Consider the following 25,517-nt stretch of genomic DNA (forward strand, 5'->3'; position numbering starts at 1 on the left):
ATGGACTAAGTAAGGGTTGGTAATCATTAAAATCAAAACGATTCTAAACTTGTATATTAATAATAAAGCAGTATGTAATAGAATGGTTGTGCGTGGGCTATAGCGACTCTTGTACGCTGAAACAGGCCCTGTGATGATATTCTGCCATACACAGACGCTTGCTGTCCTATAAACCTATAATACACTGTGTTTGTTTAACAAGTCATAGTTATTGAGTGTCTCGGCCACTACACCCTGCTAACTTGATTTCCAGTTTTCATTATTGTGATGCACAGGTATTCTCACTACAGACACTGCTTTTGTTAAGTTAAGCAGAGAAGCCAAAAACACCTGTTCACTGTTGAGTATTCTATAGTGTGGTGCTCACACACACACAACCCTCTCATACTAAAACCACAGCAGGCAACAACAGTACAGCTGTTACACTGTTGAGTAGTCTTCACTGTTGAGCTCTGTGACAGAAAGCGAATTAATCCTAGTCAACAATCTCCCTCCTGACCTGTGAGGGTGCTGTACAACAGAACAGTGTGCCCCGTACGAGATGGTTTGAAAGTTCATTCCAGGGTCAGTCGGAAGCCGGTCATCCAGGAAGGGGGAGGAGTCACAATACCAGAAGTCATTAATATGGTGAGCGATGTGTCAGTCATGGATTGGAGGATACGTGATTGCACTAGCTATCGAAGGGGGCGTGACTAAGGGTATTTCAGAAGATGTGATGAAGCAATCTGTTCCTTTGTTATGGTTACTGCAAGGACCTGTAAAGGAGACCAAGTGTAAATGTACTGTGAGTGTTTCATGTTTTGTTTGTTTGTTGTTCTAACTGTTGTCATTGTTAGACCGCTAACACTAACCGGGAGCTGTCGCTACAAGCCGGCACCAAACCCAGACTACACTGCACCACTGTTTCACAATCGCACAAAGAGCACTCACTGTCTGAAGTGACTGTGTCTGTGTTGTGTGTTATTATTATTAGTGTCTTATTATTTCTGGACTGACACCCTTGTTTTGCACAGAGTGATACACATGGCTGTGTAGACCCCGTGCTTATTATTGAAGTGTTGTTGACACGCAATCCAGCCAAAGAAAGAGCTGTTTAATTGTGAACTGTCTTGTGTCTGTCATTTCCGGAGCACTGCATCACTACTGCACCTGCGCACTGCAAACCACTCGTTCACAAGCTCACGCACAGAACTCCCGCACACTAAAACCACAGGATGCAACAACAGTACAGCTATTACACTGTTGAGTATTCTTTACTGTGGAGCTCACACACACACAACCCCCTCACACTAAAACCACAGGAGGCAACAACAGTACTGCAGGCTGTGGAGATTGGAACACTGCTACATAACTGGCAAAACCCTGAATGATCTATGTACCTCTAGTAGTGCTTATAACCTTAGGTATCAGACTGTCCTGAGCTTTCCAGTTCTAGGGCTTGTACAGAATTTGGAAAAAAAGGCATTTAGTTTTCTAGCTCCGTGGTCTTGGAATAAACTTCAGGAAGAAATTAAACTTACTGTCTTGATCCCTTTAAAGAAGAAGTATCTTCCGATGTCATTTCAGAATCTCATTACTCTGCTTAAAGAAGTATCTTCCGATGTCATTTCAGAATCTCATTACTCTACTTAAAGAAGTATCTTCCGATGTCATTTCAGAATCTCATTACTCTACTTAAAGAAGTATCTTCCGATGTCATTTCAGAATCTCATTACTCTGCTTAAAGAAGTATCTTCCGATGTCATTTCAGAATCTCATTACTCTGCTTAAAGAAGAATCTTCCGATGTCATTTCAGAATCTCATCACTCTGCTTAAAGAAGTATCTTCCGATGTCATTTCAGAATCTCATTACTCTGCTTAAAGAAGTATCTTCCAATGTCATTTCAGAATCTCATTACTCTGCTTAAAGAAGTATCTTCCGATGTCATTTCAGAATCTCATCACTCTGCTTAAAGAAGTATCTTCCGATGTAATTTTAGAATCTCATTACTCTGCTTAAAGAAGTATCTTCCGATGTCATTTCAGAATCTCATCACTTTGCTTAAAAGAAGAAGTATATTCCGATGTCATTTCAGAATCTCATCATTCTGCTTAAAGAAGTATCTTCCGATGTAATTTTAGAATCTCATTACTCTGCTTAAAGAAGTATCTTCCGATGTCATTTCAGAATCTCATTACTCTGCTTAAAGAAGTATCTTCCGATGTCATTTCAGAATCTCATCTTTGCTTAAAAGAAGAAGTATATTCCAATGTCATTTCCTTCACTGATTTAGTGTTTGCGATCATTCAGAGTCATAACATTTATCCAGCTACGTGCTTTCCTGGAGAATCAAAGTGCTGGGACTGAACATCCATTGAAAGTCTAAAACTACTTTCTGTTTAAAACAGTGAGACTCAGTTTGGACCAGGCTGGTACAGTGAGGTAGCATTGCTTTGAAGCTATGCTTACTACTGGTAGCTGACTGATATGATTTGCATTGCAAGTCTGTGGTTCTCACACTTCTCTAACTGGACTCTATTGAATAGATTTGGGCCTGCCACCATCTACCTAATATATACATAACATTACACAATGTATTTGTGTAATAAGAACATAAGAAAATAAGAAAGTTTACAAACGAGAGGAGGCCATTCAGCTCATCTTGCTCGTTTGGTTGTTTGTAGCTTATTGATCCCAGAATCTCATCAAGCAGCTTCTTCAAGGATCCCAGGGTGTCAGCTTCAACAACATTACTGGGGAGTTGGTTCCAGACCCTCACAATTCTCTGTGTAAAAAAGTGCCTCCTATTTTCTGTTCTGAATGCCCCTTTATCTAATCTCCATTTGTGACCCCTGGTCCTTGTTTCTTTTTTCAGGTCAAAGAAGTCCCCTGGGTCGACATTGTCAAAACTTTTTAGGATTTTGAATGCTTGACTCAGATCACTGTGTAGTCTTCTTTGTTCAAGACTGAATAGATTCAATTTAGCCTGTCTGCATACGACATGCCTTTTAAACCCGGGATAATTCTGGTTGCTCTTCTTTGCACTCTTTCTAGAGCAGCAATATCCTTTTTGTAACAAGGTGACCAGAACTGAACACAATATTCTAGGTGAGGTCTTACTGATGCATTGTAAAGTTTTAACATTACTTCCCTTGATTTAAATTCAACACTTCTCACAATACATCCGAGCATCTTGTTGGCCTTTTTATAGCTTCCCCAGATTGTCTAGATGAAGACATTTCTGAGTCAACATAAACTCCTAGGTCTTTTTCATAGATTCCTTCTTTAATTTCAGTATCTCCCATATGATATTTATAATGTACATTTTTATTGCCTGCATGCAGTACTTTACACTTTTCTCTATTAAATGTGATTTGCCATGTGTCTGCCCAGTTCTGATTGCTGTCTAGATCATTTTGAATGGCCTTTGCTGCTGCAACAGTGTTTGCCAATCCTCCTATTTTTGTGTCATCTGCAAATTTAACAAGTTTGCTTACTATACCAGAATCTAAATCATTAATGTAGATTATGAATAGCAGCGGACCTAATACTGATCCCTGTGGTACACCACTGGTTACTTCACTCCATTTTGAGGTTTCTCCTCTAATCAGTACTTTCTGTTTTCTACCTGTTAACCACTCCCTAATCCATGTGCATGCATTTCCTTGAATCCCTACTGCGTTCAGTTTGAGAATTAATCTTTTATGCGGGACTTTGTCAAAAGCTTTCTGGAAATCTAAATAAACCATGTCGTATGCTTTGCAATTATCCATTGTCGATATCTGAATATTTTTTTTAATTGATCTATTAAACAACTTTGGCCATTTTGTTTTAGATTTAGATTAATCTACTTTTGGGATGTAATTGTTTTGCGCCTCTAGTACTACATTTTTCTCTATTTTACTCCAATCTACTTCTGTTAGTCTCTGTTTCATACCTTCATAGTTTGCTTTTTTAAAATTGTAAACCTTAGCTTTAATCATTACTTTTTGGGTTTTAAAAATCACTTCAAATGAGACCACGTTGTGGTCTGAGTTTGCCAATGGTTCTCTGAACTCTATTTTAGTTATTCTGTCTTCGTTATTTGAAAAGACTAAATCAAGGCATGCCTCCCCTCTAGTCGGTGCTTTAACAAATTGCGTTAGGAAGCAGTCATTTGTCATTTTCACCATTTCAACTTTGTCTGTCGTGCTCACCACCGGGTTTTCTCATTTTATATGGGGGAAGTTGAAATCCCCCATTAGTATGGCTTCTCCTTTGCTACACGCATTTCTAATGTCATTGTATAACAGATTATTTTGCTCTGTGTCTGAATTTGGTGGTCTATAGCATACTTCTATTATTATGCCCTTTGAATTTTTGTCCATTATTCTGACCAATATTGATTCGGAGTTGTTTCCTTCGTCCAGATTTAACACCTGGGCTTCAAGACTATTTGTTATGTATAGCGCTACCCCTCCGCCTCTCCTGTTCTGCCTGTATACCCACTAATATTATATTCCTCTCTATCACTCTCAGACAACCAAGTTTCTGTAACACCTATCACATCGTAGTTACTTGTTAGTGCAGTAGCTTCAAGTTCTAACATTTTGTTTCTGAGACTTCTAGCATTTAGATAAATACATTTACTAGTTCTCTTACCTGAGTTGTTGGCCTTGTTTTGATGTGGTCTCCCTTCTTTTTTTTTCTCCCCCCTTCCTTTCTAGTTTAAATGCTTCTGAACCTCCTCAAGGATCCTTTCTCCGAGTGATTGTGTGATTGACAGCAAATTTAACCATCCTGCTTTCAGTAAACACTGTACTGTAGCAACCCGGCCAACTGGTGGCTCAGAAAACCCTCTGCTGTGGGTGTTATGTGTTGCACGTGTTGTGTGTATTGTTAAGCTGGTATGCATGCAAGTGTGTATGCGCAGCCAGGAGTGAATGGGGTTAGTTAGATTGCATGGCTGCGGAGGACTAAAAAGGGTGTGTGACAGTTACAGTTCTGTCTGGTGGTGAATAAATAAAAGAAGGCTAAAAGACACTCACCTTGTCAGCGACTTTATTGCTGGCTCCGTAAAGAAAAGGAATGGCGCTACAGTACGTAGGCTGCTGAGGGACACCCCAACATGGCTTAAATTCCTGAGTTGTTAGTTTTCATTCTGATTATTTATCTGTTTATTTATGGTACTGTACATGCTTAATTATTAGGTCTTTAGACATTTTCCGCTACATCTATACAAGCATAATTTATTTCAAATGATAAACGGTAAATTGTATTTTACTTGTAAAATTCTAAAGGAAAGAGAAAGGCGTGTGATTGGTTGAACGCGAGTGACGTCACCAACTTGACGCTGAGAAGTTGAAATCTACCAACTCATCCGCAGCGTCTATGATTTGAATGCAAGGTGGTGCGTTCGTAGCGTTCGTATGAATCGTATGCCCAGTGTGAACCAGCCTTTAGTTTAAGAACCCCTGATTTAGGGCAATATACAGTACACCATGTGTAAAGACTCCGGGACTGAATATATTTATTGCCATATTTATTGCACTTTAGAAACCAGTCTGGACTGAAACCCACAAACCCAATCTGAATTTAACACATTGCACAGGGAAATTGCCCAGACCTTAAAAAAAAAAAAAAAAAACACAGAACATATATGAAGGAAGCAAACACTTTCTTTTTTTATCTATAAAGTACAGGAGCGTTTTCAACTGCAGAACAGTATCAAAATCACAATTGGTTCTTTCATCAGCCAACATTTTATTTACAGTATATTTGACCGAGAGAGAGAGCGAGAGAGTGAGAGAAAGAAAGAGAGAGAGAGACATGCAATCTTTACAAATCTTTTAAATGCAGATTAAAGTTTGATTTTTTTTTTTTTTAAGGCTTAAATGAGAATTAGCGAATATATGAGTCCCCATGCAGAAGTATTGAATTCCATTAATTCACTGCTCATGGGAAATTGTATACAAATTGGTGGCTAGGGTCAGTCATTACAGGACCTTACAAGACCCTGATACAGGAACTTGCTACACATCAGACTATGCAAAGAAATAGCTGACAGTTTGAGTCTTGGGGCAGGATTTTCAAAAGTTTGTAAAAGATAACTTGTTATGTAGCATTGATTTGGGCATTTCAAACGGTCATTGTGCCTGTTTTGTTATTAAATGATCGTCCTAATGTGATTGCTGAAATTATGTTGATTTCCGAAATAATGTTAATATCTTGTGACTATTTCTTTTGTTTGAGTTGGAATTTAAAAGCAAATCTGTGTTAACTGTCATAATTTATCGATACAGAGACTACCTAGATAATTCAATATTTGTAGTTATGGAACTATTTTAGACTTTTATATACTTGTGGTTATGAATGAGATTTGTTCACTTGTTTTAACAATTTGTAACCTTAAGCCCAGAACAGTCTGCCCGATGACATCGCAAATGGGATGCATAAAGTACAGTGGCAATGGGGCGAATCAATAGGTGAAAAGATAAGGCTATGGCAGTAATAAATATCTACAATTTTGGCTTGAACTTAAGACGACGTGCTCGTGAAAACTGTGATCGGTGGCTACTTCTATTCATGTTGAGTTTATTTATCCAGAGGTGAGCAAACAGTACCAGAGAAAATGCATGATTAGAGGAATTCACCGAACAATTAACTATAAACAAATTGTGTATTGTGTAATTTTACAAGCTTAATAAATGTATAATGAAGTGTTACATACATGGTATACATGTATAATAACTAACTACAAACACAAATAACACTTCAAACGTATTTATTTATAGCCTACAATCATACATACTAAAATACATATAAAAGCAGATGTCAACATAAGAAAATAAATTCAATATAGATAGATGGCTCCCCCCGCCCCATCCAAAAAATAAATAAAAAAGTTTAGTTTTTTTTTAAATGTGTACCATCCGATTTTTACCCACACGCGAGATAATCATAAATCAGCATTGTATATGTGAAGTTATCTAAATAAATGTACATTCTGCATGACAAAATGCACCATTTTAAATGTAAGTTTACAAATTATACACAAAATAGATATTCCTATTATTTTTTATTTCATTTCCATTTGGCTGCTGCTCGCAATGAGAGAGCCGTCTCGCTGTACGCTAGTAGTTTACATAACAGCGATTTATGCTTCCATTAATTTCTCTTGATCTCGTTAACATGCATTTTGATTAATGAGTTCCCCTTATTTAGTCATTGAGACTGGAAGTGATGTACGTGACCTGCGACAATTACGCTTTTTAACGAGAAATGCGTTCATTAACGATCTCATCGACTCAATTTCAAAGCATTAACGGATTGATTTAATTAACACATTTAATTTGAAAATCACTTGCTACTAAAGTTTGATACAATAACACTGTTTTTTTGAAAATCCTGCCCTTGGATTGTGTGCTACAGTACAATGTGGTCTTCAGTAGTGCAGTGAAAAGTCTACAGTGAACTCTCTACCCGCTCACTAACAAAACAAACAAACAAAACAAAACCAATTAAAATGTGCCTGTGTATATATTGCACCCCGATTTCAAATGCAAACTGTACAGTTTGGTTGGCAGTTAGCTCCTGCCCATTCTGTACAGTTTGGTTGGCAGTTAGCTCCTCCCCATTCTGTACAGTTTGGTTGGCAGTTAGCTCCTCCCCATTCTGTACAGTTTGGTTGGCAGTTAGCTCCTGCCTATTCCGTACAGTTTGGTTGACAGTTAGCTCCTCCCCATTTTGGATATGAGCTCGTCACAGATCTTTGTCAGCTCTTCTATCTCTTTATTCTGGAAACAAAGAACAAAATAGAGAACGGGATTATACAGGATTATAAAAACGCTATAAAAACGAAGAAATAATGTTTTTTCCCCCTGTTCCATGAATATATTCATTCAGACTTTCCATAGGCGCTGTATAAATGTGTTTTAAATGTAAACAAAAAAAACAACAAAAAAAAAGAAAATGTTGATAAAACAGAGATGTCCACCTTTTTTGTTACACACAGTCGTCGACCAAACAGATCTCAATGCACCCACTATACACAAAATATATAATACTGATGGAAACAGACTGTAACCTAAAACAAGCTTGCACTGACGCACAGCTTTGGTATTTCACAAAATAAATACCAAAAAGATAGTACAATATATGGATTTGTTCAGAGGTAGTGCTTCTTAATTGTAAGCGCTTTTTATTGTATTTGTTTTACTCTCATTTCTATTCCTCTCATTGTACCCTGAGCACTAGGACCCTGAAGGTATTGACACTATAATAACCTTGCACAGATACAGCTGTCCAGCTCCAGGCTTCAAAACTGCATTGCCAATATACAATAATCCCACTTCTATTGTGATAGACACAAAAGAGCCAACAGAAAAGCCACCTCAGGAGATCAGGGACCATTATATCACAGATATAAAGCTGCTGGGATTACCTTCTGTTCCAGGGTCCTCTCCAGTGAATCCACTCTCATCTGCTCCTTCCTCAGGCTGGCCTGATAGGCAGCCTGCTCCTGCATGGCCTTAGATCGCACATGGGCAATGTCAGCGCTGGCTCTGCAACACACCACACGCACACACATTTTGAGTTCCATAGTGCTCACGCATCAATTCCATTTCCATGAAGCATTGAAATGAGTGACCAGCGCAAGAAAACTTGCATTATCCCTGCAGACAAAAGTGGAGGTGTTGAAAAAGAACTAACTGCTGCAGATTTCAACATTCCCGTGAACACTTTCTCAACCATTCTGAAAAACCGGGATATAATAATACAGGCCTATGAATGGCAAACTGTGGATGCAAGTCACCAGAGTGTCTGATTTGCTTGCTACCCTAATGTTGAGAACACCTTGTTTCGTGGTTTAAAAATGTCTGTGATCAAGAAGGGACATGCAGGTTTCAAGTTATACTTTTTAAAAGTTTTCTTACAGCTGTATTTTCAATAAAATGTACAGTACTTTAAATGTATACTACTTTTCATTGTTCTGTAATTGAAAATTGGTTTCAGTGTTACTGTAACTTCAATAAAAACTGACAGTAGGCATTTGGCTTAGATTCCTGATAATAAGAACTACTTATTAAGACTCTGTGACAGAGATCGAATGAGTCTTAGTGTTAGATCTCCCTCTCGACCTGTGAGAGCACGGTATACGAGGAACAGAGTACCCTTAATGAAATGGCACGACAATTTATTCCGTAGGGTAGATGGAAGTCGGTCAGTTCGGAAGGGGGCGGAGCCATGGCACCCGAGCTCAGTGACCCAGACGGTAAGTGGCGTGGCATCCGAGGACTGGAGGAGCGGATGCGCTCGTTAACCTCGGGGTCATGGGCGAGGGTATAAATAGGGGGCATGGCTTGAGTGATCTGTTCCTTTGCAGATGGTTAAACCAAATAACCTAGAAGGAGCCCGTCTTGTTTGTGCTGAAACCGTGAGTGATTGCTTGTCTGTGTATTTACACTGTTTGTCTTGTGTGTCGTTTCTCACAAAGATTACTGAGCACGATCCGGAGCTGCAGCCGCCGGCCAGCGAAAAACCCGGACTTCACCACGCACCTTTGCACTACAGGAACTGTCTTTTGTTTGCACCTTTAGCACTTTAATCACGCACTGTCTTTGTGTTTGTGTTTAGTGTGGGTGTCTGAACGGGACTTTGGGGTTGCGGGTCAAACCCGTAGGATTTACAAATAGAAGTGATACACGCCGCTGTATCACTTCCAGCACTATTATTATCAGCAGGTTTTGCCTTAAGGCTCTGGACATTTATTAAATTAAATAAACACCCTTGCACCTGTACCAACGTTGTCTGTGTGATTCTTCTGCACTGCACTCACCTGCACGTCATTACCACTTTGCCACACGTGGTGTCAGAAGTGGGATGGACTACGCAACACTGTCGGCGCTGCTGGAGCAGCTGGACAGCAGACGGGAGGGGGAGGAAAGACGGAGAGAGGAGAGGTACACCGCGCTGATCGAGAGGGTCGGGCTGGCAATACCTCCCACAGCAGCAGCGGAACGCGGCTTCATAGCGCCCAAAGCAAGGACGCATAAAATGACGGCGGATGATGATCCAGAGGCATACCTGGTGGCATTTGAGCGGCTGGCTACCACCGCGTCATGGCCCCGACAGTTCTGGGCAAGCCAGCTGGGACCCTGCCTGATTGGGGAAGCGCAGGCAGCCTACCAGGCGATGGGGGATGACGACGCCGCTCAATATGACCTGGTAAAACTGGCTATTCTCCGCCGTCTTAACATTACGGAGGAAACGCACCGAGTGAGGTTCAGGGAGTACAGGAGGTCCCCGAACGTACGCCCCAGGGTGGTCGCGCAGAAGCTCTGTGACCACATGATACACTGGCTCACCCCGGCGCTAAAAACAACTGCCCAGATGGGGGAGGCCATCGTGATTGAGCAGTTTTGTCATGTGGTCGGCGCCGAGACCCAAGGATGGATACGGCGCCACAACCCCGACACCCTGGAACAGGCAGTCAAGCTCGCTGAGGACTTCGAGGACTCCCTGGTATCCGCCCAGACCGGGCTACTCACCCCGCTACCTCAACGGAGCAGCCGAGCCCCACCTCCTCTCTCTGCTCCATCAACCCCACCACCAGGACCGGTTCAACGACCTCCGAGAGCACCAACCCCAATGGGCGACCTTGCCTCCTCTTCATGGAGACCAAGGTCGGCCCCCAGCGGGGGTAGAGGTGCTGCCCCTGCCCCGTTGCCATACCAGCAGCGGGACAGACCATTTAACACTGTGCCCTCCTTTCCCCCTACCTGTTTTAGGTGCCGCCAGCCGGGACATCAGGCTAGGTCATGCCCATCTGCGATGGAGTGTGACGTGGCCGTCTGTAATCTGGCATCTGAAGCGGGTGAGCGAGGGAAAAATGGTCGGGAGGGGCCTTGTATTGTTAAGGTGATTTTTGGAAATGTGAAAACCCATGCATTAGTGGACACAGGGTGTGGTCAGACCTTAATTAGAGCATCTCTCTTAGGCGGTATGGTGTGGCAGCCACAAGGTCAGGTGGCGATCTCCTGTATCCATGGAGACACGGCAACATACCCCACAGTAAAAGCATATTTATCGGTCTGTCCGATGAAACGTTCCCTGGTAGTTGGGGTAGCGGAAAGGTTACCACATCCCATTATTCTGGGTCGGGACTGGCCCAACTATAAAGATTTATTGAAATTAAGGGCAGTCCCGGCCATACACGCAAATGTGGCAGAAAAAGTAGAAGGGGAAATGATTGGTAATGTTTTTCCCTTTCAAGCGGAAATGTTCTCTTCCCTGTTCCGGCCGAAAAAAACAAACAAAGAGAGAAGGCTGCGGAAATGGGAGGGAGCGTTAATGAGACAAGGCTGGGGGCTGGTGGGAGCCTGTTATAACGGTGAAAAACGTCAGTCAAAGGGGGTCGGAACGCAGTGTGACCGAGAGGGCGAGGTTACTGGGCCATCAAGGGCAGATGTTACTCCCGCCCCGCTCAATATACCGGACATGTGGCACTCGAATGTGAACCTAGTGTGGGAGCAGGACAATGACCCATCACTGGTGCACATTCGGGGACAGGTCCGGTCCATTGAAGGTAAGGATGTTGAAGTCGCTGGGGCACTAGTATTTCCACACTTCATTATCAAGGGGCAATTACTATATAGGGTAAACCTGGCCGCGGGCACAGGACATCCTGTAACACAATTATTGGTCCCCCCGTCTTGTCGGCTGGAGGTCATGAGGCTGGCGCATGATATCCCTTTTGCGGGGCACCTCGGAGTTGACAAGACAAGGGAACGGATATTGGCTCGATTCTTTTGGCCAGGTCTTTATAAGGAAGTGTCGAAATATGTAGCCACATGCCCAGACTGCCAGAGAGTAGCGCCGGGTCGAGTGCGCCCCGCCCCTTTGGTCCCACTGCCGATTATTTCCACCCCCTTTGAACGCATCGCAGTGGACATAGTCGGCCCTTTGCTACCTTCTGACTCCGGGTATACGCATATATTAGTGGTGGTAGATTACGCAACGCGATACCCAGAGGCAGTTCCATTGAGGTCCACTAGTGCTGCTGCGATAGCCAAAGAACTAGTGCAGATTATGGCAAGAGTAGGGATCCCCAACGAGATATTGACTGATCATGGAACTAATTTCTTGTCAAATACGCTACAGCAGGTATATAAATTACTAAAAATATGTCCCATCAGAACGTCGGTTTACCATCCACAGACGGACGGTTTGGTGGAACGTTTTAATCAGACTCTAAAGGCGATGCTGAGACGATTTGTGAATCAGGAGCAAAAACATTGGGCATCACTTCTTCCCTACCTCCTTTTTGCAGTGAGAGAGGTGCCGCAGAGTTCGACAGGGTTCTCCCCCTTCGAGCTCTTGTACGGCCGACAGCCTCGCGGCATTCTCGATCTGTTGAGAGAGGGGTGGGAGGAGCACAAAGGCTCGTCCAAAAATGTAGTGCAGCATGTGCTCCTACTGAGAGATCGCCTAGATTTGGTCGGTCGTTTGGCCCAAGACAATCTCAGATCGGCTCAGCATCGACAACAGCAGCATTACAATCAAAATGCATTAATCCGAACTTTTCGACCTGGAGACAAGGTAATGCTGCTACTTCCCTCAGCGGAATCCAAACTATGTGCTAAATGGCAAGGGCCATATGAGGTGATTCGGGCTATAGGAAAGGTGAATTACGAAATTAAACAGCCCGATCGCCGTAACAAAAAAGAAATTTATCACATAAATTTATTAAAGCCCTGGCAGGCAAGAGAGGTGTTATTTATAGCCCCAGGCAATATAGAGGATGATTTAGGGCCCGAGCTAGAACCCTCTAGCACAAAGAACATTTCGATGGGGGAACAGTTACTTCCTGATCAGCAACGTGAACTACGCAGGTTAATTGAGGAATTTAGCGATGTTTTTTCTAACACGCCCGGTAGAACTAACCTCGCTGAATATGACATTATCTCTCCCCCAGGTGTCACAGTGCGAGAGAGACCTTACCGGGTCCCGGAAAGTCGACGGAGTGGCGTTCGCAAAGAGGTATGGGACATGCTCGAACTTCGGGTGATTGAGCCTTCCAGGAGCGAGTGGTGCAGTCCAATTGTGATAGTGGCCAAAAAGGACGGCACCAACCGCTTCTGCGTTGATTTCCGCAAGGTAAACGCTATTGCCAAGTTTGATGCGTATCCCATGCCTCGGGTCGACGAACTCCTAGATAGACTGGGGACGGCGAGGTTCATCTCCACTCTGGATCTGACGAAAGGATATTGGCAGATCCCGTTAACTCGTAGGTCTAGAGAGAAAACCGCATTTTCAACACCAGAGGGGCTGTTTCATTTTACAACCATGCCGTTTGGGTTACATGGTGCGCCTGCTGCCTTCCAGAGACTGATGGACCAGGTTTTACACCCACATCGTGAATATGCGGCAGCGTATATTGATGATGTGGTCATTTACAGCTCCACCTGGCGAGAGCATTTGGCTAGGATCACAGCCGTCCTTCAGTCTCTAAGGGCAGCCCGGCTGACAGCTAACTTGCGAAAATGTGCGTTTGCCAAAAGAGAAACACAATATTTGGGATTTGTAATGGGGAATGGCAGGGTGAAACCCGTTGTCTCCAAGGTCCAGGCCTTGGTAGACGCGGCAATCCCCAAAACCAAGGCTCAGGTGCGGTCGCTACTGGGGTTAGCCGGTTATTACCGCCGCTTTATCCCCGAGTATGCCACAGTGGTTAATCCCTTAGTTGACCTCACCAAAAAGAGCGCACCAAATTTAATTAAATGGTCAGAAGAATGTCAGGGGGCGTTTAATACTGTTAAGCAGAGACTTTGCCAGGCCCCTGCTCATCACTCCAGACTTCACTAAGAGATTCATCCTCCACACTGATGCTTCGGATGTCGGTTTGGGTGCAGTCCTGTCTCAAATGGTAGGCGGAGTAGAACACCCTGTTTTGTACATAAGTAAAAAAATGCTCCCTCGGGAGCGCAACTACTCCGTCGTCGAAAAAGAGTGTTTGGCCATGAAATGGGCTACTCACTCTTTAAGATACTACCTGCTGGGACACTCATTTGATCTTGTCACTGACCACGCCCCACTCAAGTGGTTGAGCACAATGAAGGACAGCAATGCCCGGATAACTCGGTGGTATCTGGCATTGCAGCCCTTCATGTACCATATGGTACACCGTGCAGGGAAAGACCACCAAAATGCGGATTATTTTTCCCAGGAGGGGGAAGTAATGGTAAAGGTAGGTTTAGCCGAGTGTTCCTTCGGCTCCACTCTGAGCGGTGGGATATGTGACAGAGATCGAATGAGTCTTAGTGTTAGATCTCCCTCTCGACCTGTGAGAGCACGGTATACGAGGAACAGAGTACCCTTAATGAAATGGCACGACAATTTATTCCGTAGGGTAGATGGAAGTCGGTCAGTTCGGAAGGGGGCGGAGCCATGGCACCCGAGCTCAGTGACCCAGACGGTAAGTGGCGTGGCATCCGAGGACTGGAGGAGCGGATGCGCTCGTTAACCTCGGGGTCATGGGCGAGGGTATAAATAGGGGGCATGGCTTGAGTGATCTGTTCCTTTGCAGATGGTTAAACCAAATAACCTAGAAGGAGCCCGTCTTGTTTGTGCTGAAACCGTGAGTGATTGCTTGTCTGTGTATTTACACTGTTTGTCTTGTGTGTCGTTTCTCACAAAGATTACTGAGCACGATCCGGAGCTGCAGCCGCCGGCCAGCGAAAAACCCGGACTTCACCACGCACCTTTGCACTACAGGAACTGTCTTTTGTTTGCACCTTTAGCACTTTAATCACGCACTGTCTTTGTGTTTGTGTTTAGTGTGGGTGTCTGAACGGGACTTTGGGGTTGCGGGTCAAACCCGTAGGATTTACAAATAGAAGTGATACACGCCGCTGTATCACTTCCAGCACTATTATTATCAGCAGGTTTTGCCTTAAGGCTCTGGACATTTATTAAATTAAATAAACACCCTTGCACCTGTACCAACGTTGTCTGTGTGATTCTTCTGCACTGCACTCACCTGCACGTCATTACCACTTTGCCACAGACTCCTACTTATTTATACTCAAACACCCAGCTGAAACAGATAGGGGTAGTTCAGTAATAACAATATGTTTTAACAATAATAAAATAAATCCTGGAAACCAAAAATATCTTAATTAATCACAGCAAAGAAGATTGGACCTGAGAATAACAATCAAAAAGTGATTTCTGTTTAAATAATTAAATTGTATAGGAACTGTTCTATGCTGGGATGACATCTGACAAATTTATAACTGTAATTCCTTATAACCACCCAATCAAACCCACTATTTCTGACTGAATTTGGGGAACTGCTATCAACAGTATATTGCAAGTGAAATATGATAGGATTCTTTTATTGGGTGATTTTAACCTTCATGTTGACATTGATTGTGATTCTAACTGCTTGGAATCTTTGAGGCTACTGGATTCCTTAGATTATATCCTGCATGTCAAAGGTCCTACGCATAATTGTTGCCATACTTTAGATCTGGTAATTTCTTGTGGTTTAGCTGTGAAGAACATCATAACCCTAGATCTTACTATTTCTGATCATCTTGTCATTCTTTTTGAGGTGAATCTGCCAGTATCTACAAAGACTGTGGACCATACATTTAAATCCTGGGTAAGTAATTCTTCAGCTGCTCTTAAGCTTTCTGATGTCTTTAGCGCATTACCACTCTCTGAGCCCTCATCAGTAGATGAGCTGGTTAATACCTACAACACCTCCTTGACTGGTATCTTAGCTACTGTAGCGCCAATCAAAACTCGGAGAGTGTCTTTTAAAAAAGCTCACCATGGTTCAATGATACAACTCGTAAGATGAAATATAAGGGTCGTAAGAATAGAACCGATATGGTGGGAATCAAAATTGCATGTTCATTACATCGCATGGAAGGACGACCTGGTTAAATATAGGAAGGCTAGGGGGCTCCCGAGTGGCGCATCAGGTAAAGGCGCTCCGCGAGGAGTGCAGGATGCGCCCTATAGCCTGGACATCACCGGATCAAGTCCAGGCTATTCCATTGCCAACCGTGGACGGGAGCTCCCAGGGGGCGGCGCACAATTGGCCAAGCACCGCCCGGGTGGGGAGGGCTTAGGTTGGCCAGGGTGTCCTCAGCTCATCGCGTACCAGCGACCCCTGTGGTCTGGCCGGGTGCCTGCGGGCTTGCCTGTAAGCTGCCCGGAGCTGCATTGTCCTCCGACGATGTAGCTCTGGGTGGCTGCATGGTGAGTCTGCAGTGTGTAAAGAAGCGGATGGCTAACGGAGGACAGCATGTGTTCGTCGGTGCCCTCCAGAGTCAGTGCAGGGGTGGTGGCGGTGAGCTGAGCCTAAAAATAATTGGACAATCTAAATTGGGAGAAAAATAATAACAACTAAATTAAAAAATAAACAAAAAAATATATTTTATATATATATATATATATATATATATATATATATATATATATCTATATATATATATATATATATATATATATATATATATATATATATATATATATACAGACGTGCTCAAATTTGTTGGTACCCCTCCACAAAAAACGAAGAATGCACAATTTTCTCTGAAATAACTTGAAACTGACAAAAGTAATTGGCATCCACCATTGTTTATTCCATATTTAATAGAAATCAGACTTTGCTTTTTTTTTTTTTTTTTTTTATTCAACATAATATTGTAAATAATAAAACAAATGAAAATGGCATGGACAAAAATGATGGGACTGCTAAACTAATATTTTGTTGCATAACCTTTAGAGGCAATCACTGCAATCAAACGTTTTCTGTAGCTCTCAATGAGACTTCTGCACCTGTTAACAGGTAGTTTGGCCCACTCTTCCTGAGCAAACTGCTCCAGCTGTCTCAGGTTTGATGGGTGCCTTCTCCAGACTGCAAGTTTCAGCTCTTTCCATAGATGTTCGACAGGATTCAGATCAGGACTCATAGAAGGCCACTTCAGAATAGTCCAATGTTTTGTTCTTATCCATTCTTGGGTGCTTTTAGCTGTGTGTTTTGGGTCATTATCCTGTTGGAGGACCCATGACCTGCGACTGAGACAGAGCTTTCTGACACTGGGCAGTACGTTTTGCTCCAGAATGCCTTTATAGTCTTGAGATTTCATTGTGCCCTGCACAGATTCAAGGCACCCTGTGCCAGGCGCAGCAAAGCAGCCCCAAAACATAACCAAGCCTCCTCCATGTTTCACTGTAGGTATGGTGTTCTTTTCTTTGAAAGCTTCATTTTTTCATCTGTGAACATAGAGCTGATGTGACTTGCCAAAAAGCTCCAGTTTTGACTCATCTGTCCAAAGGACATTCTCCCAGAAGGATTGTGGCTTGTCAATATGCATTTTAGCAAATTCCAGTCTGGCTTTTTTATGTTTTTTTGTGAAAAGTGGAGTCCTCCTGGGTCTTCTTCCATGGAGCCCACTTTCGCTCAAAAAGCGACGGATGGTGCGAACAGAAACTGACGTACCTTCACCTTGGAGTTCAGCTTGTATCTCTTTGGCAGTTATCCTTGGTTCTTTTTCTACCATTCGCACTATCCTTCTGTTCAATCTGGGGTCGATTTTCCTCTTGCGGCTGCGCCCAGGGAGGTTGGCTACAGTTCCATGGACCTTAAACTTCTTAATAATATTTGCAACTATTGTCACAGGAACATCAAGCTGCTTGGAGATGGTCTTGTAGCATTTACCTTTACCATGCTTGTCTATTATTTTCTTTCTGATCTCCTCAGACAACTCTCTCCTTTGCTTTCTCTGGTCCATGTTCAGTGTGGTGCACACAATGATACCAAACAGCACAGTGACTACTTTTCTCCATTTAAATAGGCTGAATGACTGATTACAAGATTGGAGACATGTGTGATACTAATTAAAGAAACTAATTAGTTTGAAATATCACTATAATCCAATTATTTATTATCTTTTCTAAGGGGTACCAACAAATGTGTCCAGGCCATTTTAGAATATCTTTGTAGAATAAGCAATAATTCATCTCTTTTCACAGCTTCTTTGCTTTATTCTATGACATACCAAAGGCATGGAAGTATACATGATAAAATAGCTTTTAATTTGATCACTTTTCAGGAGGAATGAAGCATTATTTCAATGAGCTGTAAGGGTACCAACAAATTTGAGCACGTCTGTATATATAAGAAGGCTCTGGCGATGGCTAGATCATCATATTATTCTACTTTAATTGAAACAAATAAAAATAATCCTAGATTTATTTTTGCTACCCTAGATAAATTAATTAATCATTCCCCTAATAGTCCTACCCTTGACATTGGCTCCTCTCACAGCTGAAATGACTTCTTACATTTCTTTAAAAATAAAATACTAGACATCAGAAATGAGATTCCATAGACACCTTCTATTAAGGAGGACTCCAATTTTACCAACCACACCTATTAAGGCTACTATGGTGGCTTTTTCTTTGATTACCTTACAGGAACTGACAGAGCTAATTCGACATATAAGAGCTACTACATGCTCTCTTGAACCTATTCCTAAATAAACTATTAAAATATGTTCTTGGTGTTATTAATACCCACATTTTAAAAATCATAGTTTTTCACAGTTTCCTCTGCTATAGTTCTTTCAGCACTTAAGGTAGCTGTGGTAAAGCCTGTGCTTAAGAAACACAATTTGGACCCTAAAGTCCTCAATAACTATAGGCCAATCTCCAACCTACCATTCTTAGATAAGGTTCTAAAGAGAGTTGTTGCAATTCAATTACAAAAATTTCTAACTCTTAATGGTATATTCGAGAAGTTTCAGTGTGGTTTTCATGCTGCACATAGCACCGAGAAGGCCCTTGTCAGAGTTGTGAACGACCTGCTGATAAGCTCTGACTCAGGCTTTCCATCAGTTTTAATTCTTCCAGATCTAAGTGCTGCCTTTGATACTGTAGACCATTCCATCCTATTGAATCATCTTGAAAACACAGTGGGACTGTCTGGCCTTGTCCTCCTGGTACAAATCTTATCTTTCTGATAGGCTTCAGTTTGTCTCTATTGGGGAGGTAAAATCGGCATTATCGGAAGTTGTCTGTGGTGTTCCACAGGGCTCCATTCTAGGTCGCTTGCTGTTTTCATTATATATGCTACCGTTAGGTGACATTATCCGCAGATATGGAGTGAACTTCCATTGCTATGGTGATGATACCCAGCTTTTGTATAAAAAGCACTATATAAATGCAATAAATAAATAAATAAATAAATAAATAAACAAATAACAGCCAGTTTGCATGTTCTTGGATATGTTGAACATGTTGTACTCACTGAGACTTTAAGTGTTGAGTCTGGAATGCGTGCTAGTGACCAGACAGGAGCTCGTCATGATACTTACTTATCCAGTTTCTCTTCCGCGTGGATTTTAAGGGCGTGGTACCTCTGTTCCTCCTTCTTCACCCGGGCAAGGTACTCCTGAGCACACCTCTTCAACACCTCCTCATTCTGACACAAACACAAGAACACAGGGCTGGATTATCAATGCAACCAATACTGCCACCATCTCAGCACCTCACTTTAGGGAGCACCTTTTTGAACATAGAAATAGTGCATAAAAGGATTTTTGTAAGTCCAGTTAACTGTAGATGACACGTGCTCATGCCAATGGCTTGCTTTTTCATTACCAATGAACTGGTTTGACTGTAATTTAAATGAAAACAGTAGCACTTCAGATGACAGGCAGCTGTGTTATTACATTGTAAGAGCAGGGTAATTACTAGGGGTTTCCTCTCTTACATGGTAACTGCTACATATTAACAGGGGCATGGAGAGGGCCTTGTGAGTAACATTGAGGACAGTGTGAGAGAGGCCCTTTGTAATTGCACAGGTATTCCATCAGCATAGTTACCATGTAAAGGCAGGAACTATTGGGAGGTGCCTAGTTACTGCCATGTTGCCATGGTAACGTATGGCCCAAAATATACCAAGAAAACTTAAAACACTCAAAAACACAGTAAACCAAGTGCACGCCACATTTTTCAGTTAAACACTGAAGGATTTTGGAGGCTACGTATCAGGGTTTTTTTCTTATATTCTCTGCTGTGTGAAGAAAAGCTCAACAATCCTTGCGGTCCTGTACACAGTGACTAGACTCCCTATTGAACTACAGCAGCATTGGCAGCATTTCACCAGAACCATTGGGTTTACATACTGATTTTTTATATCAACGTTATCAAATCCTAGGAAAATTAGCGATCAGATTCCCTCGACCTCTTAGTGTATATTTCTTTTGCTCTCCTTTATGCTATAAAAGTCACTTAGCTGCTGGGGACTGGAAAACTGACTGCTATCTGCTATCTGCTGGCTGAATGTATTGCTGAATTCTGACTAAAGCCTTGATTAGAGTTCTGATCAGAGTTCTGCTTTGACTAAGCCTGTCGCCCCTGTGTCCAATTTGTATCCAAATGTCTGATCCCAGTAAATGAGCACACCTTTCGGAAGCCGTCCAGGACCTCCTTCATCTTCTCATAGCGTCGGAAGAGGTCAGCCAGGGATTTCTCTACAGAGTTGAGGTCGGCCAGAGCCTGGTCCTTCTCCAGGATCAGCTGTTGGATGGTGTGGTGAGATAAAGACTTTTCCCTCTGCTCATCCTCTGCCAGACAAACACAGACACCCTCAGTATCCTGCTCTCTGGCTCCAACAGAGGCCTTTCACAAAAACCTCATATTAACATGTTTAATCTGTTTATGTAGATTTGGTTGTGGTTTAAACATGTAGAATTCTTTGGCATTGCGAGACCTACATTCTCAGTGACTTGTGTAGTTGCTAATAGGCTGGAGACATGGGTGTACAGCAGCAATGGCTCTAAATCCACCTCTGAGATCATTCAAATTTGTGGTCTCTGAAGCTCGTTGCAATCAGTAACAATGTTAAAGCTTTGTAAATAGGGCCCTACGTGTCATTACGCCTTTTGTTACTTTTTATTGCGGGTAGGTTAAAGGGTTCATTTATTTAGTTATTGATGTGTTTTACATGCTAGTTATTAGTAGCTGGCAAGTTTGTTTTTTGCAGCCAGTCATATAGCAGGAATTGAAATGCTGTTAATACAACCTACTCTGTGACAGACCACAAGTCTTGAAGCTGGTAAGAGAATATCTGAAATTGAAATAGAGCAGTGCTCTATGTAAATCCCTATTAGAACTAAGGGAAGAGTTTTTATTCAGGAGTGTTCTCATTCATGTCAGCATGTTCATGAGAGTGCAAGGTGTTTCAAAGCGCTTCACTGTACCATGAGCGATTTCTCAAAGCTCATTTGATATCTTGAATCATTCACACAGAAGAGCCTTCGGAGCAGAAGCTTGTTCACAAAATCACTTTGTCAGCAGTAGTAACAGCAAGGTTTCAGTAAAACATGCAAACATGACACACATACAACGATGAACAACTGAAATCTTGGACAACAGCAACGCTGTGCTGGGCCACTGAAACCACAAAGCATTTGCTTCAGTAAAAAGTTTAAATCACATTATTATTACACATCAACAAAAAGAAGAAAAAGAAGAAATGCTGAAAATCAGAAAATCGGGTATGTGTGAGCTATGCTCCAAAGAAAATCCTTTAGAACTCAGATGTTGCCTTACCTGTCATGCACATCCATTCGCTATATGGGTCTCACATATAAAAAACATGATAATGCAAACATGGATTTTCATTTAAAAACATGACATCTAGGTAAAGAAAGTTCTCAGTTTGCTTGCCTTGCCCTCCAGGAAATCTTTTACACTTGTACTTCCAAGGTAATTTCACCTCAGCCCTGTCTCTGGGGTCATGGCTGCAAAGCATTTCAGTCACTAGGGGAAGCAGCTGGTTGGTTACTGACAGGAAAGAAGGCCCTGGAGGGGTGGGGGATAATAAGTTCACTCTCCAGGTGAAACGAGCAGCAAAGCGCAGGACTATCTGAAAGCAAAGCCTTCTAACATACCCCATATCATGTTTTAAAATGAAAATACATGTTTGTTTAAATAGAGATTTCTTTTAAAAAATGCACATTGGAGACCTACATAGTGAATGGATGTACATGTAGTGGAACATGTATTTGTTAGTTACAATCCCTTTAATGGGTAGTAATTGACCTGTAGCTGCTGTTTTACTTGAGCTAACCTCCACATAATGAATATTAAAAGAATAAGACAAGAATGAAGACCCAAAAAAAGGTGACGTAAAGGTGAGAGAGTTTATAAAAGCTATTACTTACCAGGCATGCCTTCATTGCATATCAAAGAGTAAGAAGCAGAAAGGGAGGGAGCACAACAGAACAAAGTGATCTTGTTAGGGCAAGCACAAGAAAGCCAGGGTTAGAGGCACTACGAGTCTGTCATTATCAGCGGAAATGAGATGCGGGGAAAATGAAGAAAAAAATTGGGGGAAATTCAAAACTAATGTGCTGATCCAAAAAAAGAATAATGAGGCATTGAGTGGTCAAAGCTTTTGTATATGGCAAGGAGCAATTTATATTATTGTACTTTTCCAGACATATGAGTCACATTAAAGTACTCAGATCTTACCAATCATTTCATATGTCTCTTTTTTAAATTTTTATTTAAAAGATGCACACATTATCTGTATTTGATTTTTTTTAATGCAAATGCTTTTTTGAAAATACTAATGAATTTAAATAGCAATCATTCCTTCCAGAGAGTTCAATGCTGCACTTTCTACTTAAAGAGGTCCCAGAAAACGCAGAGACACTGGAACACATTAGTCACTTAAAGCAGTGATTGGATAATGAGGGGCCAAGCTGGTTAAATACCTCAGCAATGTTAAATACATGCTTACTATATTGCTTGTCTTTTATATAAGAACATGTGAGACTTGGAAATTATGGTAATATATTATATATTATATATATATATATAAGCAGGAGTTCACATAACTGGTACGCATGCGAACCAATAAAGAAACATGCAGGCTAACATATTGTTCTTTAAGATGCAAAGGCGCACCGTCAGTACATTTTTAACAGGAAAGTATTTTTCACAAAGGCAGCGAGGGTGCTCACGCTTGCAAGGTGAGCCATACCTGCCTGACCTGTGGATTTTTCCCAGGGACTCCCTGCTAGTGCTATCATTGGCTGCTTCAAGTTTTTATAAAATAAATGGAGAGTGATAGGTGGAACCACTCCAGTTCATACAATTTTATTTTAACGTACACTTGAAACAACCAATGATAGCTGGGATTGCAGGGATCTTTATTAAGCCGTCCATTCAGAGCAGAGGGATGCAGTTACAGGGAGTGGCATTAAAGAAGCACGCTGACTCTTTGCTTCCCAAACTGAGTGGGGATGAGAGGAGATGCCGATGTTTGAAAGCTGTTACATTTAAATGTGAGTTTTAAAAAATACATATACTTAACCATTTTACTTAAAATAATATATTTTTTGCCCTCAGTTATATCCTTATATAAATACTGTTGTGCCGTCAAGCTAATATGTTCAACAACACCAATAAACGGGACAAAGTGTTTGGGTTTTTGCTTTTGAATCCCCAAGGTGACAATATGCTCGTAGGATCTTGAAATAAATAGAGAATGCGTGATGATTTGTTAAACATTGTAAAAACCAGCAATCCCGACTCCTACTTAAACATTCAGAAACTACTGCTGTGGTCCCCGACACTGCCATCCCAATTCTTTAAACTGTCGCAGGGCATTGAACGTCGTCAGTTCGAGTCCAGGCTATTCCTTTGCTGACTGAGGACGGGAGTTCCCAGGGGGCGGCGCACAATTGGCCGAGCGTTGCCGGGGGGAGGGAGGGTTAGGTCGGCTACGGTGTTCTCTGCTCACCGCGCACCAGCGACCCCTGTGGTCTGGCCGGGCACCTGCAGGCTTGCCTGTAAGCTGCCCAGAGCTGCGTTGTCCTCCAACGCTGTAGCTCTTGGTGGCTGCACGGTGAGTCTGCAGTGTGAAAAAAAGCGGTAGGCTGACGGCACACGCTTCGGAGGACAGCATGTGCTCGTCTTCACTGCTCCCGAGTCAGCACAGGGGTGGTAGCAGTGAGCTGAGCTAAACAAAAATAATTGGACACTATTAAACTGGGGAGAAAACAACAAAAAAACTAATTGGTGACTACTAAATTAAAAAATTTTAAAAAACTGTCAGAGGAGGAGGTGAAGCTAAACAGCGACTTGGATGATGACCCCTAATTTTGGTGCGTTCCAAACCATTTCTGCTGGCACTCGCGTGAGAACCTAATGATAAAAGTTATGTGAACCCCTGGTTATAAGGCAAGCTTTAGTGGCATCATTTTGTTAGCTCCCCTTACTACTTTAAACGTTTAGGATTACGACACCCTTTTCTATTCATGAATAAAGTAAAAGATCGATATAGAGACCCGGAATGGGGGTTTGTAAGTGGTGGAAGACAGAGGTTCTTATATGTGTCACTTGATAATTGCATATCTTAATCTTAATATGGATGAAGGAAAGTTTTTTTTTTTTTTTACTTCACCTTTGGGCAAGTCACAACTGGGAGTTTTAGAGCACTTTGCAGCACAACGAAATCCTCCTGGATAGCATCAACCACCTGTCCGGAGTCAATGCAATCCAGATGGATTCCCCTGTGCTGAAAAATGCTCAAAAAATCCAGCTGTGACTTATCTGAGGGGCTATAGGTTGATCAAATCAACCCCTAAGTTGAGGGTTTCTCTCAGAATTTTTGATTGAGGGTAAAGGTGAAACCTTTGCAGTAATAACAGTGCTAATACAATTCATACGCAGTCAACAGCCCCACCTCACCCCCCCCCCCCCCCCCCGCCTGCCCGCCTGCCATATCCATTAATGGCTACAATAATAGTTACAGTTAGAGCATTCAAGCTGCACCTCTTGATCCACAATGTCCCCTCAGCACAAACACCAAGCACACCGCACACCACACAGGGAATACAGACTGGAGGCTCACCTATCATCTGGGCAATCGTCTTCTCATATTCTGCAACTATTCTCCTGTAAAGAAAAACAAAAGCTAAAATTGAAAAAAATGTATATAAAAACATTCAGAGTACACTATTTAAAAGTGTGCCTACATTCTAAACAACTGAAAGCAAGAGGAGTCCAATTTCTCAAAGCAATAACACTTGGATTGAGCAGATATGTAACATAGGTAACATATATACAGGTATTATGAGAATCTGATACTTTGACAGAGTTTACAAAGTGCTGATGAACTTTCTATGATGACTTTCATTGTCAATGCATTGTTTATATACTGTATATAGGGCTTCTGTTTTCCAGTGTTTATTAATTTCATTTTTTTGTGTTTAAAATCGTTTTTTCAGGGCTTTCACTTTTTATATACTGTATGAAATTATTGTTTTTCGGTTACTTTCCAAAATTCTTGGGTGTTTTTTTCTTTCACAATATGTATAGTAACTCAACAGTACACACTTGTACCTTCTTTCCTTTGCTGTCTTCCACAACGAAATCCTTATGGTCAGGGGTACATTCTTCTACGGTTTTGTGTGTTTAGGCATTTTTTTACATTTGCCCACAATTTGCAATTCTGTTTTA

At 42.0% G+C, this 25,517-nt stretch overlaps 1 protein-coding gene across 2 annotated transcripts in view; it reads right to left on the bottom strand.

The window, feature by feature from the left end:
* Nucleotides 1–5,473: 5,473 nt before the first annotated feature.
* The window catches only part of tacc2 (transforming, acidic coiled-coil containing protein 2), a 93,121-nt gene continuing 73,077 nt past the window's right edge, over nt 5,474–25,517 (bottom strand). For both annotated transcript variants that reach the window (XM_059035700.1, XM_059035699.1), the window contains exons 15-19: nt 24,910–24,953; nt 20,448–20,608; nt 19,355–19,461; nt 8,404–8,524; nt 5,474–7,756 (exon numbers count right to left, since the gene is read on the bottom strand). In XM_059035700.1, the coding sequence (XP_058891683.1) occupies nt 7,691–7,756; nt 8,404–8,524; nt 19,355–19,461; nt 20,448–20,608; nt 24,910–24,953 (499 nt within the window). In that variant the 3' untranslated portion in view covers nt 5,474–7,690. The remainder of the gene's footprint in view (nt 7,757–8,403; nt 8,525–19,354; nt 19,462–20,447; nt 20,609–24,909; nt 24,954–25,517) is intronic.

This window comes from Acipenser ruthenus, chromosome 13 (assembly GCF_902713425.1).
Source record: "Acipenser ruthenus chromosome 13, fAciRut3.2 maternal haplotype, whole genome shotgun sequence".
Taxonomy (NCBI): domain Eukaryota; kingdom Metazoa; phylum Chordata; class Actinopteri; order Acipenseriformes; family Acipenseridae; genus Acipenser; species Acipenser ruthenus.